Source organism: Zeus faber, assembly GCF_960531495.2.
Source record: "Zeus faber genome assembly, chromosome: 18".
Lineage (NCBI taxonomy): Eukaryota > Metazoa > Chordata > Actinopteri > Zeiformes > Zeidae > Zeus > Zeus faber.
The window spans coordinates 7,077,000-7,094,623 of NC_137210.1; the positions used below are offsets into that span (position 1 = coordinate 7,077,000).

The 17,624-nt window shown below is 43.9% G+C and overlaps 1 protein-coding gene across 1 annotated transcript in view; it reads left to right on the forward strand.

The window, feature by feature from the left end:
- LOC307244375 (contactin-associated protein-like 5) overlaps nt 1-17,624 on the forward strand; it is a gene marked incomplete at both ends in the record, with an annotated part of 122,216 nt that overhangs the window by 58,567 nt on the left and 46,025 nt on the right. Inside the window, 4 exons of the mRNA XM_080019524.1 lie at nt 1,121-1,243; nt 1,580-1,593; nt 4,384-4,494; nt 11,320-11,513. Of these exons, the coding sequence (XP_079875650.1) occupies nt 1,121-1,243; nt 1,580-1,593; nt 4,384-4,494; nt 11,320-11,513 (442 nt within the window). The remainder of the gene's footprint in view (nt 1-1,120; nt 1,244-1,579; nt 1,594-4,383; nt 4,495-11,319; nt 11,514-17,624) is intronic.

Sequence of the window (17,624 nt, forward strand, 5' to 3'; positions counted from 1 at the left end):
GAATCAAACGAACAAAGAGTCACTCGCCGATAGGTTTTTGGAGACTGTCGAGCAAAGCCCCAGATGGGAGGCAAATCATACTGCGCTCCCGTGAACGACGAGCGTGTGGTTTGAACTGCTCACAACGCGATCTGACTGCTCGCCGAGCGCTCACCGATGGCTCGTAGACGTCAACAAGATATCAAGCAGGTTTAATATCTCGTTGTGTCAGGGTCGACTCAGGAGTGACGCAAAAATCTGCAGCAAATGAGAGCAGACATGGGGGTGGGGGGGTCGGGAGTGCACAGAGCAGCAGCCAAGTTTTTCATTTATTTTATTTATTTCATCTTACTTAAATTCTGCATTTATTCATTTTGTGACAGTGATCCAGAATGTAATAAAAATAAATAATCCCTTCCCGTGCATGGTATCGTGTCATTTCCGGTGTCACTTCTCGCGTGTGTTTTTGTGACAAATCGTAGTTTGGTGACTCGACAGACTCGTCAAGGATTCCTCCTGATTCCTCCCCTAAGATCCTCGAGGATCTTGTAATGTGTGAGCCCCTGTCGCCGATCAGTCATGTAGTGTGAAACCACAACACTGCAAGGTTCCCCATCACAGGACTGAAAGTTGTGTAGTGTGAACAGTACTGCGATCTGACGGCTTTGAAAGCCGTGTAGTGTGTCCATGGCATTATGTATTTCCCAGCAATGCACGTGTGCAGGCAAGTTAACAGCTACATGCATAACTTGGGGAGGGAGATTTAAGCTCCAGCACTTTGCATAGAGAGTGGTGCCCTAGCGCCGATTGCATTCATAGCTTTAGGAGGATTTTCAATTATCCTCCGGGCCAAGGAGCCACTGAGCAGGAGGCGGGGGGGGGGAGTGAAGGCTTTGCCGGCAAATCATTCTCCATCCATAAGTCTTCCTGATTGACAGTCCAACATTTGGCTCTCCAACAGGCGCCGGGACGGAGGCTGTAAACAACAACAGTGTTTTTGTTTTTTTTATAAGATGCACAGTGAAATGGTGCCGGACTTTGGTTCCTTGGCAGAGGCTCCAGAGTTATGGCCCACATGTCACTTGGAGAACATGTCTGCCGTCGTATAAAAATGTTATGGTTTTGTTTTTCCTTCTACCAGCCAGCAGGCTATCAAGGTCTCATTTGTTACACGTATCGGTGTAAACTTCAAGATGGAGGCCGAGGGGCTGTCGGATTTGGACAAAGGTTTGGAAAACGAGGACCTCAGTTGGACTGTAGGACTGTAGGCATGGCCAGGGGTGATGAAATGTTCGGCTCTTTTTTGGAGAGCCGACTCTTTACGATTGACTCCGTTTAAAGCTCAGTTCAATTTTCCGGACTCGTCGTTGGCTTGATCCAGTTGGTGTTACGAGAGTCACAAGAGTCGGTTCAGCTCAGAGTCGTGAATGGAATTCTAACCAGAATCATTTAATGCTGTGAAAACTATTTTATTTAGGAAGAATGCAAAGTGCAAATGTGTCACACTCAAGATGAACTGCTCGAACAAATTATTTATAAAAATCATTTTTTTGTTCCAGAGTCCTCAGTGAACCTCTGTGTCTGTGTTGCGCACAAACAGCTCTTTTGTCGGAGGTACTCACGACTCCCGAGTAAATTAAAAGATTTCTTCCCTGCCAACGAATCGTTCTCGAGTCTTACGTCGTCACTAGTGGCCAGATTGGGAGCAGCCGTACTGTTCATTCAGTCGGCAGGGCCGGGACTTTACATGTTCTCTTAGTCTCTCATAGTCTCTTAATTATGCTTTTTGTTATGTTGTGCTTGTGGAGAGTTGCTATGGCAACACCCGAGCGAGAGAAAGTCATTCAAGCAGAGTTTTTCTTTTTTTCTTCCTGATGAACATCTGCATCTCAACCACATTGAAGCTCTGCCACAATTTGGACCTCAGAGAAACAGCTTGATCCACTTTAGTCACACTTCAAATCAGCAGATAGAGGAGAAGAAAAAAAAACAATCTGAGAGCAGGGCCAAACGGGTCACGCGCCGGCTACGGCACGCTAAAAACTGACTCGGTCGCTGTCGCTCCTAATGCCGGCGATGTCTGCGGGATGAATGCGGCCCGTCCCCGCTGCAGATGTGCTCGGAATAACTTTCCAGTTGAAGTGGAAGGCATCCAAAACAAAATGGCGAGAGGGAATGAGCGGCACATTGATGGAGAGGGAGCAGGGATAATTGTAATCAAGCCGGTGCCAGTTTTCATTACTTTCCTCAGATAGACGCTTCAGAGCGGTCCTCCACCTTAATGCAGATTTCGACAGAGGAGAGTTAGAGTTGACAGGAAGTAGGAGGGAGGAGGTGGAGGAGGAAGAGGAGGAGTAGGCTCCGCCCCCAAATCACAGCTCTTATTGTGCCTGGCAGGTCCGTATCAGTGGAAGATGAGAGCGACAGGCTTAGATCACTGGCCTCTTAATCTCCCTCCTGCGTGTCGGAAGTGCACTAATCTCACACTGCTGGATTAGAAAGGAACACACACACACACCCACACATACACACAGATCAAGACAAAGACTCGCAGGAGGGCCTCCCAGTCTTCACTGTCGTATTTTCAAGGGTCACTGCTTGAGGTAATAGACCGATGGAGAGAGAGAGAGAGCTATGAGCTGGATAAGTGGGGCAGCCCTGTTATTTTCACGATTCCCACTTCACTTTCAAACTCGGATTCGGAGGCGACCTTGAACATTTCACCCGGAGTGTTTAAGAACCAAAAGAAGCTTTTTTTCCATCTTCCGTACCCCTGGAAAAATAAATCTGTGTAATACATGCCTGAGCTTTGAAATCATCAACAAATACAAGTACTCCTCTAAATATAAGGTTTTTCTTCCATGGTATCTCATTTATGTCCATGCATGGTTGCAGGTCAAAATTGTTTTTATTTTTTTCATTTTGGAAACAATGAGAACACTCAAAGTTGTTAAATAATTAATTGACAAATTGATAGATTACATGGATTGGCCCTCGTCGAATTTTAACCTGCTTTCACATATGCACTGCAACCCTGAAATTATCTGGACATTATCCAAAGGAGCTGTTTGTGTGAAAGCAAATGTCTGAATCAGTTAGACCAGATATTACCCGGACTTTACCCAGCCAGCACCCTAGTACAAAGTCTGTGTAATGTCCGACTGAGCAGTATGTGTAAAGAGAGCAGGTGATTGTCCAGAGAATTCACAGTGAGTGAGTGGGCGTGTTGCGTGTTGACGTCATTATCATCAACACGCCCACCTCCCGAGGGTGAAGAACGGTCATTTAATAACACAACAGATGAGGACAAAGAAGAAGAAGAAGCACAACAACAACAACAAGAAATATACGATTATATTGCAGATTCATCAACACACATAGAGAATCAACGTAATAAAAAATTCACAATTACTAAGTACTAATTACACAAATACTACTAAGTCAGTAGCCTCGTGCTGTAAAACTCTGCAGCATCATACATGATTGCGTCATGTCCTGCCTCCTGCACGCCCTACCCAGGCTCCACCCCTCGTCTAAACCAAGCGGAGTAATTCCAGTAGTTGTGAATGCGTCTGACACGGACAGTCTCCGGTTGTGAGAAACATGTGTGAAAAGGCAACTCCGGACAATGTCCGGACCTGATTATCCGGACATTGTCCAGAGTTCATGTGTGAAAGCAGCACGATTCTATCCATCAGACTCATGTAATATTATTGGCCGTAGATGGGAAACTTCCGATTCCTTGACTGCATTTTCGGCCTTTCTCAGCTGGAAAATAACCATCCATCACCCAAATCTATCTTTTTAGTTGCTATAATTTGGTCCCATCCTCTCTCATTTCACAATGTCATCAAAGCCATCAAATGGAAGGCTGTGCAAATACCTGTTGTACCTACTGTCATGTGATTCAATGTGATTCAGTGTGATTCTATCTTTTCTACATGTGACAGATGCACAACGTAAACACAAGTATTAATCACACAAGTATTTGGTGATTTTTCTCCACTGTGCCATGATATACATTCTGAGAAATTCTCGTATCTTTTGATCTCAGATGAGCTGCTTACTCTGTCTGCACCTGAGCATGGTCTTGCTGTCAACCACTCACACTGTAGTCGGACATTAAGCAGCAGAGACATCGAAAGAAACACCGAGAAAGAACATGCAGGAGAAAATTATTCTTTTGAGCATTTGATTTAATTAAAATATGGGTGGGGAATTTGATTATTTGCTGAAACATGGTCACTTGGATACGTCTCTACCATCCATCTTACATCTACCATCCTTGGCTTATAGATCAAAGGATTCTATTGACAAGACATACTAAAAAATGCTCCCATGGCAATGATTTGTGTCTGTAAATGATAAGCCAATACCAATAATATATATTTTATTCTCTGACAGATAATTGCAATGGTGCTCTGGTTTTCACGTTACCGCAAGCATCCTTCCAGAGTTCCACACAGTCTTCAATCAGCAGTGCGCCTTACAACGCCAAGCTCAACAGAAGAGATGGTAAGTCAAATAAAGTGTCTGAACAATCTACTTATATTCAGTAACTATCCAGGTTATGGGTGCTTCATTGTATAGCATACCTTGGTTGTTGATATCTGCAATGCAATGGATGGACAAAACAATGGCAATGCCTTGTATAGGGCTGTACCTGAATTTTCCCCGTGTAATCGGATTTGGCTGTTCAATGCGAATATTCGACTATTCAGCCGGGGGTGGCACAGAGGAATGGGGTTGGGTTGGGTACTGACTATTAGTACTGGTACTATTAAAATAGCCCCAGGGTTAAATTATTAAAGACTGTAGTATTGATAAGCTTCGATGTTACCGGTACTGTTAACGTTATTGGAGAAATTAAGAAAATGGTGGCTCGGGGGGTAGAGCTGGTCATCTAGTAATCTAAAGGTTGCTGGTTTGATCCCAGGCTCCTGCAAGCATGCTGTAGTGTCCTTGAGCAAGACACTTAACCCGTAATTGCTCCTGATGGCTGCGTCTGTCGGTGTTTGAATAATTGTAAGTCGCTTTGGATAAAAGCGTCTGCTAAATGTAATGTAGTGTAGTAGTGTAGAGAGGGGCGGGGCTAGCTCCCTCTGCCTGGCTCTCACACACGCACAAGGAGACCCTGCTTTGAATGGCAAGCGCAGATTGCGCCCCGATTGCCCCCTCTCGATGTGTAATGCACAGAAATAAAGCAGTGTTGATTGTGCTCTTAATTTGTGTTAGTTTTTCTCTTAAAAAAAAATAAAGAACCAATAACAGAACCGTTAAATTACCGGAATGATAAGCAGTATTGGTAGGAGTAGTAGTACCGCTAAAATCTTAACGATACCCATCCCTACTTGTGCCCCGTTCCTCCGCGCGCCGTCCCCATTCCTTCAAATAAACTAAAAACACACTGTTTTCAATTGTTTTATTTGAAGGAATGGGGCACAGCTGTCCGCCATTGGTGCGCCTGGAGAGCCGTGTTCTAGTCCATGTCTGGACGCACACCATTCACACATGAATATATATTTATGATTCCCCTTATTTATAACTCCTCATTGCAATGTTATCCCTGTGCATTTTGTCAGCTTATATTTGTTTTATCCCGTTACTGTAATACCGACTGTAATCGACTTATGGGTTTCTGACTGATGATTTGACTTTCAGGCGGCAGCCCTAGTGTTAAACAGTATGAATGTGTAGGGAATAATAAGGAGTTGGGCCACCCTTTGCCTTCAGAACAGCTGTTGATTCTTCTTGGAATGGTGTCCTCCAGTCCTGAACTGCATGTAGTGGGCTATTGCGCAATTCTTCAAGAAGAAAAGCATCTGTTCTTTAAAGATGGAGGAGGTGGAAATATACTTAGCAACTCTTTGCTCCAGAACCTTCCATAAAGGTTCAATGATGTTGAGATTGGGTGCCCGGGAGAGGCCATGGTAGGGGGTTGACTGCATACTGGTGTTCATGAAACCACTCTTGAATTTGCTCAGCGCTGTGTTTATAGGGGTATGATTGTCCTGGAACATGGGGCGAACAGGAAACACTGTTGGCACCATTAGATGCAGTTGGTCTTGCTAAATGGCCTCATAGTCCTTGGCAGTTATATGACCATGTAGAGCAGTTATTGAACCCGGTATGACTCCCACGAGATGGCTGCCCATACCATTACGGATCCCCCCACCATGTTTAAATTATGCTAACAGACATCAATGGTTGAAGGCATCCTTTGGGTTCACCAAATATAAACCTGGACAGATGTAGGGAATAGGGTGTACAATAAAGCATCAGACCATATTCAGACCATTCATTTCCATTGCCGAGGGGTCCAGGTTTTGTAACCCTTACTGTCTTTTGCCCATTGGACCACAAATTCCAGCTTTATGAAACTCATGGCATGTTGTTTTCATTGAGACTGGCTCACAAGTGCTGATTCAATTCCGTGGTACTTTTTTTGGGGGCAGTATTTTTGTGGCATCTACAGATCTACTATCTTGCTAAGTGTCTGTCCATCACTGTCTGTCAGTTTAAACTTCTTACTGCTGAGTCTCTTTGCAGTTTGTCTATGTGTGGCATCTGCCATCAAGATTTTCGAGGATGTTCATCTCGACTCATACATAAATAATTGTGCTGTTTCTGCGACCGATGAATCTGCAATTTGGGCACCAACTATTTGGCCTCTTTTGAACTGTTAGTTGGCTCATGCTGCTCGGGTTGTCAACGTTGGCCAAAAATCACGTTTGAATATTCCTTCTGAAAAGTTTGAATATATTTGGATATACAGTATATTCCAATTTTTAAATGTGCGTGTGGGGGTGGGGGAGGATAGGCACCAATACGGAATAGCTCTGCAGCTCCCATCAGAGTAATCTTTTCTCAAAACAAAGCAAATGAAAACATTGTGTTTTTATTCTAGATGTATTTAATTTTCTCTGTTTATTGCTGCTGCTCTGCTGCAAACCAGATCGCAGATCGTTCCATAAAGAATTCCCACCCACGTTCTCACGGGCCGGTGGCAACTGCACCATGGTCCGGCACGGTCCGCAGCTTGGTTGGGTATCTCTGCACTATGACATTCCAACTCGGTCGGTGATGGTCAGGTTGCTTGGGACCGTGTACCTTGGCTCTAGCTCGTGGGTGAAATCTTTAAATCCAGACCCCTGCAAGATGTTGATCGGCCACATATCTTTGCAGATAAAACGGTCAATGAATCTATAATTGCCGTTTGGCAGGCAGTTGGTAATCCTCGCGGTGAAAGTGGTCATGCTTGCCTGCTTTGGCCGCGGTGTTGACGAAAATCCAGTGATGCAACAGCATACTCCCCTTATTCTCGACACACCAACAAACCTCATTCACAAAGAGGATATACATGTATGAAAACATATGCACGCAACAATTTATAAAAAATAAAAAATTTCTACTGAAACACTGCATTTATTTTTTAAGGTTAATTTTCAGATTCTAAGGGTTGTTTTTTTTACAATTCGAATAGCTTTCAAATATCGAAACATCGTTTGACAGCCCTATTGTGATTTAGTTACTTCAACTTTAAATACCTTTTACTTGTTGTTTTTCTGTTATTGTATATCTTGTATTGTATATTTTGTCTATTCGTGATTCCAAAGATAGCCACTTAAAAGGTGAAAGCCATCGAAGACAAAACCATCAAAGTAGTATATTGCTAGACTTTGATGAAACACAACCCACAAACTGATGCTTATCTAAAAAACATGCAATGAGTCTGTCCAATACAGTGGTGTATTATTTACTATACATAGGCAAAGTCTGAAGAAAAAACATGCTGGGAAGACAGAGACAAGGCAGAGTACCAGTGTAAATAAACAAAGTAGATGGTAAATAATCAGAACGCTAAAGGAAATTATGTGTTTTTAATGCAAGTGTATAGAGGCATAAGAAAGCGCTCCGGAATAACCGTCAGGCTATTTTTAGTCCCCGAGCGCACACCAGCTTCTGCTGTAACAAACAGTATAGCCCTGCTCCCTGGGGGAGGGGTCCATAAACGATGCTTCCTCCATGACGGAGTCTCTGGCTTGATATTCTGCACTCATCTGCTCCCATGGTGCTGTTCCCCCACAGCACCACCACGGCTGTAATGAGGCCTCTCCGCTGGGGCCCAACATGCCTCCACAGCCTGACAGCCCAGGGGTGTGGGGGCGGGGCCCCCCACCTAATTGCCAACTAGGCACCGCCATAGTCACGCGCTTACGCTAACATTTCTGTGTTGTTGGCTTGGCTTTTCTCTGGTTCGAAGAATGCCTGAGCTTAGTGTATCAAAAAACAGCTGCATGTTTGATGGTCCAGGCAGCCCCCTACCCGGTCTTAACTAATGATATCAGTGTTAGTGTTAGTGCCTGTCGAAAGTGAACAAACAGATCATTTTGAGGAATCAAATGACTCGATATACTTGGATGTACTGACTCCAAAGGAACGAATCACCCAATGGAGTCAATCTTCCCAGGACTAATTGGTATATATATATATGTATATATATATATGTATATATATATATATATCGTCCATAGAACATGTTTTAAAAAGAATAGAACTACCACTCTTGTTCTCTTGGCAGGGATGAACCCGCTCGAAAGTAACCCACTTCTTTTGTCGGATTACACAGACGATATGCGTGGGTGATTATGTCAGCACAAAAACCACCCAAACTGCCACTATCTATGCCAACAAAGAAAATAAATCACCCATCACCCACCTCCATCCTTTATTCACGGAGTTGTGTTCATCACCGCAATGTTCTCGGTTCCTGTTAATTCACCGGCACGTTTTGGTTCTTTTGGGAATCTGGAAGTCTAATGAGGCGTGCCGGCTCCTGGGACAGGCTGCACAGGCGGAAGTAGCCATGGAGTCAATGGAGGGACCAAAGTAACAATGTCGGTAATCAACAAAGGTGAAAGGCTAATTTGTTACCCAATTGATCACGCCTTATATGATGGGGAGTGGGTACATTTCAGAATGCAGTGAACGCTCCTGCTTATATATAGAGTGACAAACTTGCATTTTACGATGTTGTTTTATGGTTCATTTTTTGATTAAAGAGATAGATGGATAGATTATCATGTATAGATAGTATAATCCGTCTACACCAGGGGGTCGGGAACCTTTTTGGCTGGGAGAGCCATAAAAGCCAAATATTTCTAAATGTATTTCCTTGTGAGCCACATAATATTTAATAAAATTGAATGCAACTTAATGTGTGCATTTTTTAAGTAAGGCATACATTTTTAACGTATAACACATCTCTGAGTACTTCAAAAAGTGCTATATTTAATAAATTTCTCTTTATTCTTCTTAATAATATTGTTGTTATACTGTAGCTAACCAATAATAAATGAAATACTTTTTACCATTAATGCGACTTCTGGTGCTGCATGGTTCTGCTGATGGCCTTGTAGTCTGGTTCATACGTAGTGAGGTTAAGGTTCATGCTGCCTTTATGCTCATCAGTTCAACGTGACCGTAGGTTGCTCTTAATGTTTCTCAGATGCCAGAAAGACTGCTCACATGCGCATGTAGAGCCAAACATGGTCAATACTCACACGCTGCATTGTGTGCTATGTGACGGGGAAGCTCGTTCCAAGTTTAAGAATCAGTTGGTCTTCAGGTTCAAGTTCAAGTTCAAGTTCAAGAGATTATTTGTCACATACATATTGAAGTTTTTTCCGTTTCTGTCCACTTGTGTTCAGCTGATAGGTCCGACTGGAGGCAGGGAGTTTTCTTCATGTTTGTCTGTCTTACAGAGGGGATCGTCGCACGGACTCGTAAGCAGCCCAGCAGTTGAATGCCGTTCCTCCTGCGCCCAAGAGGATCATTATTATCCAAAATTATTATAATAATCCTCAGTGATATATATAATTGTGGCCTGCGTGCCGCATATTGAAATGAACAATAAAACTGTCACCATGTGGGCGTACGATGGCCAGAAAGACTCTATCTCCCTCCCTAAAGCCTTACCTGTGGGCAGAGACTCCCACAAGTGGTGAGAGAGACCCGGGAGGGGCAGGGCGCAGAGTAAAAGGCGCCCCTTTGTCTTTTATGTGGTCCGCAGCCAGTGCTCGACTACGCCCCTTTGTCCGCCACATTTATATTTAGAATTTTATTTTCAAAATTGTATTTTGTCCTACCTGTTTTACTTTAAAATGACACAGAATAATTATTTATTACTTGTTAATTGTGATGAAAATGTTTTGCTCAAAATTGTCTGCGAGCCATATACCGTCATCGAAAGAGCCATAATTGGTAGGGCTCCCGACCCCTGGACTACACGAACATAGTTAATGACTCAGACAGTGATGGCTGCATTGTAGCTTTTCTTTTTACACTCCTACTTCTGTTGCTTGTGGCCTGAGTTTAGCCAATGATTTGGGGTTCATACTACTGGCTTAATGGGGAATGGCTTAAAGAGGAAATAACACATTTAACATTAAATATAAAAAATTAAAAAAAATACCAGTTGTGGGCACATGTATCATCAGTGGTGAGCAGATGAAGAGCGTTAATACTAAATTGACTTTTTTTGTGAAAGTGGAAAACAGGCCGAAATGATTTACATTCTGTTGTTTTTGGCTGCACCTATGGCAAAAAGTGGTAATTGCAGGTGCGTTTTTAGACCTAGCTTCCCAGAGATCGAAACTGTCACCTGTGTGATGTCAGTGAGGTGGTATTTAGCACCTGGGCCACTCTTCATAACAATAAGAAGTTGCTATATTCGCTATAGTCACTAAATATTCGAGATTGGCAGTTTAATGGGGCTAAATGACCTAACATCGGAATAAAAAGAAACCAAATTAATTGAGGTCATAAATTGGAGATCTTGACTTGAAGGTGGTCCAATTGAGCTCCAATTTTCAAGGCATTTTCAGCCTAAATTAATTAATAGAAAAATCTATGGGAGTTATATTTGATTTTCATTATATATTTTCATATATATATATTTTATATATAATTTCAGGGTAGTATGTTATTATCTTAAAACTGGTAACATTCCAAAGATTTGATTAACCAATAGTGTTTTTACCTTGTTAAGCTAAATGAAACTACATTAAGCCTTTTAGAATCTCCCCGGTTTGGCTATATCTCTGAGAGGCTACCATTTCTACACGAGATGAACATCGACAATGCAGAAAAATGCAGCGCAACCAGCCAGTGCCGAGATGGAAATCTGAAACCCCGAAGCTGAAGGACACCGAGCACTGTGGTGCAAAGGGGGAAAAAAAACAACTATCGGTCGTCTGTGCATCGACAGAATGTTTAAAGGATACTGACGCCTTCTTTCCTTCCCTCCATTTGTTCTCCTCGCCCTTGGCCTCTCTCCAGGGGCGGGCGGCTGGTCTCCCCTAGTGACGGACCGCGAGCCCTGGCTGCAGCTGGACCTCCGGGACCGGGTGGAGGTGACAGCCGTGGCCACACAGGGGCGCTACGACAGCTCAGACTGGGTCAGCAGCTACCTGCTGCTCTACAGCGACACAGGCCGAGCCTGGAAGCAGTACCGGCAGGAGGATGGGGTCGGGGTGAGTCAATTCTGATTAAAAAATATATATTTATGTTCTGTTCTGCATGCCCGTTGTTAAAGTATCCCGACGTCACTAGGTGTCCTTACATTTTTAGAGACTTATCGAGTGTGCAAGTTCAGCTGTACGTTGTGCCAAGCGAGTCTTTTCTGTCTCTCCCATGTGACTGTGTATTGGCTTATTCGCCTGCCTGTGCATAATTGAGTCAGTGTCTTAAAAAACACAGCCTGTTTTTGCCGCCTGATTTTGTGAGTGCCATCAATTGTTAATGACCTATTGTGTACGCCCCAGTTGTGTCAAACACTGTTCCATCAGGGTTTAAATTGGTTGACTCACACAAACACACACACACACACACACACACACACACACACACACACACACACACACACACACACACACACACACACACACACACACACACACACACACACACACACACACACACACACACACACACACACACACATACATACACACACACACACACAAATGGCGACATGGTGGCTCGCACTGTTGCTTCACAGCAAAAAGGTCCTGGGCTCAAACCCTAGCCATTCCAGGTATTTTTTGTGTGGAGTTTGCCTGTTCTCCCCGTGTTTGCGTGGGTTTCCACCCACCATCAAAGACATGTGTGTTAGGGGTTAATGCTCCTGTCGGTGCCCCTGACCAAGGCACTGGCAGAAGAGTTGGAGTTTGCCCCCCGGGCGCTGCACCTCGGCGGCCCACTGCTCCTAGAATGAGTCAAATGCAGATAAATAATTTCTTTCTCGGTGTATGCCGAGAAATGACAAAGAATCAAATCTTATATACAGTGTACTGTATATGATTAATCACATAATATTTGTACAATTAATTATTTTAATTGTAATTTATTTATTTGGCCCTTTATTGATAAAGATATATATAAACAGTATTTATATATAAACAGTATATATATACAGTATATATACAGTATATGTATATATATATATAGAGAGAGATAGAGAGAGAGAGAGAGAGAGAGAGAGAGAGAGAGAGAGAGAGAGAGATCAGGAGCCAGTTGAAGAAAAAAGCTAAAACTATTTGTTTTGTATAGTATCATAGTAAACCAGAAGGCTGTGGTTTCCTTACCATTTTTTCTTTCAACGTTATGGGAAATTAGAGGCCTGTGGAAGTGGGAGGGTAAACAGTATGTCCACTGCCTTGCATCGACTTCAATTATTTATTCTCCTTCACAAATCTCTTGAAAATGTATTATTTACAGTACACGGGATCTAAGAATGAGGGAGGAAAATCAAACATAACATACAGTTAGCTTTTTTACACGTCCATGGCAAAACCCATTCCAAGTGCTGCTTTCTTGAGCTGTATTTATAGTGAATACACTCTAGAGTGAAAGTGAGTAGTTGAGCTTTACATAAGACAGTGGACAAAACAGCTGTGTGTATTCAAATAATAATTGCTGGAATGATTGCATATCATTCAGGAGAAAAACATCATACTGTGGATGTTCTTCAATCCAAAGAATCTATCAAAATGTCAGGTTACTTTTAAAATTGAGGAATTATCACTTCCACTTCAGTAATTACAGAGAGCATATTGACAATGTGTTGGCCAGTATGAAGACTTCACAGGTTTTTCTTGCTCTTCACTGTAGTTTCAGTCGCAGGCAATCAGTCACTCGCAATTTCTCAGACTGAGTAAAGGGAAGTGGAAGTCTCACGCTGAGTGCAGACCAGCCAAGGTGGAAATAGCTGCTATTACTCTGTTTATTTTTAACCCTACCTCAAACGGTCACAAAAGGGACCTGGGGCTCCTGCAACCAGTGTCCAACTCATTCCAGAGAAACCGCACAAAGAGAAAGATAGGTAGATTGGTAGGTAGGTCGGTAGGTAGGTGTGTAGGTAGGTAGATAGGTAGGAAGGTGTCTAAGTAGATAGGTAGGTAGGTGTGGAGGTAGGTAGGTAGGTAGGAAGGTGTGTAAGTAGATAGGTAGGTGTGTAGGTAGGTAGGTAGGTAGGTAGGTAGGTAGTTGTGTAGGTAGGTAGGAAGGTGTGTAAGTAGATAGGTAGGTGTGTAGGTAGGTAGGTAGGTAGGTAGTTAGGTAGTTGTGTAGGTAGGTAGGAAGGTAGGAGGGTGTGTAAGTATATAGGTAGGTGTGTAGGTAGGTAGGTAGGTAGTTGTGTAGGTAGGTAGATAGGTAGGTAGGTGTCTAAGTAGATAGGTAGGTAGGTGTGGAGGTAGGTAGGCAGGTAGGTAGGTAGGTTTGTAGGTAGGAAGCTAGGTAGGAAGGTGTGTAAGTAGTTAGGTAGGTGTGTAGGTAGGTAGGTAGGTAGTTGTGTAGGTAGGTTGGTAGGTAGGTAGGAAGGTGTGTAAGTAGATAGGTTAGGTAGGTAGGTAGGTAGTTGTGTAGGTAGGTAGGAAGGTAGGAGGGTGTGTAAGTAGATAGGTAGGTGTGTAGATAGGTAGGTAGGTGTGTAGGTAGGTAGGAAGGTAGGAGGGTGTGTAAGTAGATAGGTAGGTGTGTAGATAGGTAGGTAGGTGTGTAGGTAGGTAGGTAGGAAGGTGTGTAGGTAGGTAGGTAGGTAGGAAGGTGTGTAAGTAGATAGGTAGTTGTGTAGGTAGGTAGGTAGGTAGGTAGGAAGGTGTGTAGGTAGGTAGGTAGGTAGGAAGGTGTGTAGATAGGTAGGTAGGTGTGTAGGTAGGTAGGTAGGTAGGAAGGTGTGTAGGTAGGTAGGTAGGTAGGAAGGTGTGTAAGTAGATAGGTAGTTGTGTAGGTAGGTAGGTAGGTAGTTGTGTAGGTAGGTAGATAGGTAGTAAGGTGTCTAAGTAGATAGGTAGGTAGGTGTGGAGGTAGGTAGGCAGGTAGGTAGGTAGGTTTGTAGGTAGGAAGCTAGGTAGGAAGGTGTGTAAGTAGTTAGGTAGGTGTGTAGGTAGGTAGGTAGGTAGTTGTGTAGGTAGGTTGGTAGGTAGGTAGGAAGGTGTGTAAGTAGATAGGTAGGTAGGTAGGTAGGTAGGTAGTTGTGTAGGTAGGTAGGAAGGTAGGAGGGTGTGTAAGTAGATAGGTAGGTGTGTAGATAGGTAGGTAGGTGTGTAGGTAGGTAGGTAGGAAGGAAGGTGTGTAAGTAGATAGGTAGTTGTGTAGGTAGGTAGGTAGGTAGGAAGGTGTGTAGGTAGGTAGGTAGGTAGGAAGGTGTGTAGGTAGGTAGGTAGGTAGGAAGGTGTGTAGATAGGTAGGTAGGTGTGTAGGTAGGTAGGTAGGTAGGAAGGTGTGTAGGTAGGTAGGTAGGTAGGAAGGTGTGTAAGTAGATAGGTAGTTGTGTAGGTAGGTAGGTAGGTAGGTAGGAAGGTGTGTAGGTAGGTAGGTAGGTAGGAAGGTGTGTAAGTAGATAGGTAGTTGTGTAGGTAGGTAGGTAGGTAGGAAGGTGTGTAAGTAGATAGGTAGGTAGGTAGTTGTGTAGGTAGGTAGGAAGGTAGGAGGGTGTGTAAGTAGATAGGTAGGTGTGTAGATAGGTAGGTAGGTCTGTAGGTAGGTAGGTAGGTAGGTAGGTAGGAAGGCGTGTAAGTAGATAGGTAGGTGTGTAGGTAGGTAGGTAGGAAGGTGTGTAAGTAGATAGGTAGGTAGTTGTGTCGGTAGGTAGGAAGGTGTGTAAGTAGATAGGTAGGTGTGTAGGTAGGTAGGTATGTAGGAAGGTGTGTAAGTAGATAGGTCGGTGTGTAGGTAGGTAGGTAGTTGTGTAGGTAGGTAGGTAGTTGTGTAGGTAGGTAGGTAGGAAGGTGTGTAAGTAGATAGGTAGGTGTGTAGGTAGGTAGGTAGGTAGTTGTGTAGGTAGGTAGGTAGGAAGGTGTGTAAGTAGATAGGTAGGTGTGTAGGTAGGTAGGTAGGTAGTTGTGTAGGTAGGTAGGAAGGTGCGTAAGTAGATAGGTAGGTGTGTAGGTAGGTAGGTAGGTAGTTGTGTAGGTAGGTAGGAAGGTGTGTAAGTAGATAGGTAGGTGTGTAGGTAGGTGTGTAAGTAGATTGGTAGGTAGGTAGGTAGGTAGGAAGGAAGGAAGGTGTGTAAGTAGATAGGTAGGTGTGTAGGTAGGTAGGTATGTAGGAAGGTGTGTAAGTAGATAGGTCGGTGTGTAGGTAGGTAGGTAGGTAGTTGTGTAGGTAGGTAGGTAGGAAGGTGTGTAAGTAGATAGGTAGGTAGGTAGGTAGGTGTGTAAGTAGATAGGTAGGTAGGTAGGTGTGTAGGTAGGTAGGTAGGACGGTGTGTAAGTAGATAGGCAGGAAGGTGTGCAAGTAGGTAGGTAGATGGGTAGGTAGACGTGTAGGTAGGTAGATGTGTAGGCAGGCAGGTAGGTAGGTAGGTAGGCAGGCAGGCAAGTAGATAGGTAGGTAGGCAGAAAGGTAGGCAGGTAGGTGGGTAGGTAGGTAGGTAGGTAGATAGGTAGGTGGGAAGGTGTGTAAGTAGATAGGTAGGTAGGTTGATTGGTAGGTAGGTAGGTAGTTGTGTAGGTAGGTAGGTAGGTAGGTAGGTAGGTGTGTGGGTAAGTAGGTAGGTGTGTAGGTAGGTAGACAGGTAGGTAGGTAGGTAGGTAGGTGTGTAGGTAGGTAGATAGGTAGTTAGGGGAGTAGGTAGGTAGGTTGATAAGGATTATGACATTTTCTGATTCACTTTTACACATCAGCATTCATCTTGCAAACATGTTAAATAAAAAAAAAACGCAAAGACACAAACACACAAACACACACACACACACACACACACACTCACACACACACACACACACACACACACACACACACACACACACACACACACACACACACACACAGAGTGCTTAACCCCACCTGGTGGGTTGGGGTGACATGCACCGGCAGTTTTTTTTTTTATTTGCGGGCCATGGATTAAAGATGGGGTGGGATGAGTGGCAGCTAATTAGTGAGATGCCTCTAATGAAGTCCACTCCAAAGGTGGCTAACCACGGCTTTAGCCCATGCCTTTGGGAGATATTAATTGACGTCCGTCTGGCATTTTAACAAGTGAAGTTCAAAGGTAATGGCTCTATGCCTGTACCTGGACCAAGGGGGCTAATGAGAGAACAGCAGCTGCTAGAAAACGCTAGGCGCGCCGACTGCTTACCCTCTGTTCTGGCAGATTGGCTCTCAGTGCCACGCTCAGCTGGAAGAGCAGAAGACCAAATATGAAATCACAGTAAGCAGAAACAAAAATGTTAGTTATTCGGTATGTCGAGTGCTATGATGGATGGCGGTACAAACATGTATCGGAGTCCACACGCACACAAACCATTCTTCATGTCATTCTTGGTCCCGTTCTGTAGGTTGGTCAAAAGGCAGGAACGTAGGTAGTAGGTAGATGAGTATGTAGGTAGGAAGTTAGGTAGGTAGGTAAGTAGGTAGGTAGGTAGGTAGGTAGATAAGTAGATAAGTAGATAGATAGGAAGGTAGGTAGGTGGGTAGATAGGTAGGTGGGTAGGCAGGTGGCTAGGTAGCAAGGTAGGTATCTGGGTAAGAAGGTAGGTGGGTAGGTAGGAATGAAGGTAGGTAAGTAGGTAGGTAGGTAGGTAGGTAGGTAGGTGGGTAGGGAGGTATATATGTTGGTAGGTAGGTCAAAGGTCAGTTGGTGGGTACGTAGGTCGGTAGGTAGAAAGGTAGGTAGGTAGGTAGGTGGGTAGGTAGGTAGGTTGGTGGGTAGGAAGGTCAACTGGAGGAAGGAAGGTAGGTAGGTAGGTAAGTAAGTAAGTAGGTAGGTAGGAGGGAGGGAAAGTCAAAGGTAGGAAGGTAGGTGGGTAGTAAGGAAGGAAGGAAGATCGCAGGTTGGTAGGTAGGTAGGAAGATAGGTTGTACAGAAGGAATATAGGAAGGTAGGAAGGTAGGTAGGCAGATAGGTAGGTAGTTAGGAAGGAAAGTCAAAGGTAGGTGGTAACTTACCTGGCAGGTAGGTAGGTAGGTAGGTAGCTGGTAGCTGGTACCTGGTAGGTAGGTAGGTAGGTAGGTAGGATGGAAGGAAGGTTGAAAGTAGGAAGATAGGTAGGCAGGCAGGTAGGTAGGTAGGACGGTTGCTAGATAGGAAGGTCGAAGGTTGGTAGGTAGGAAGGAAGTCAGACGGGAAATGTTAGTTA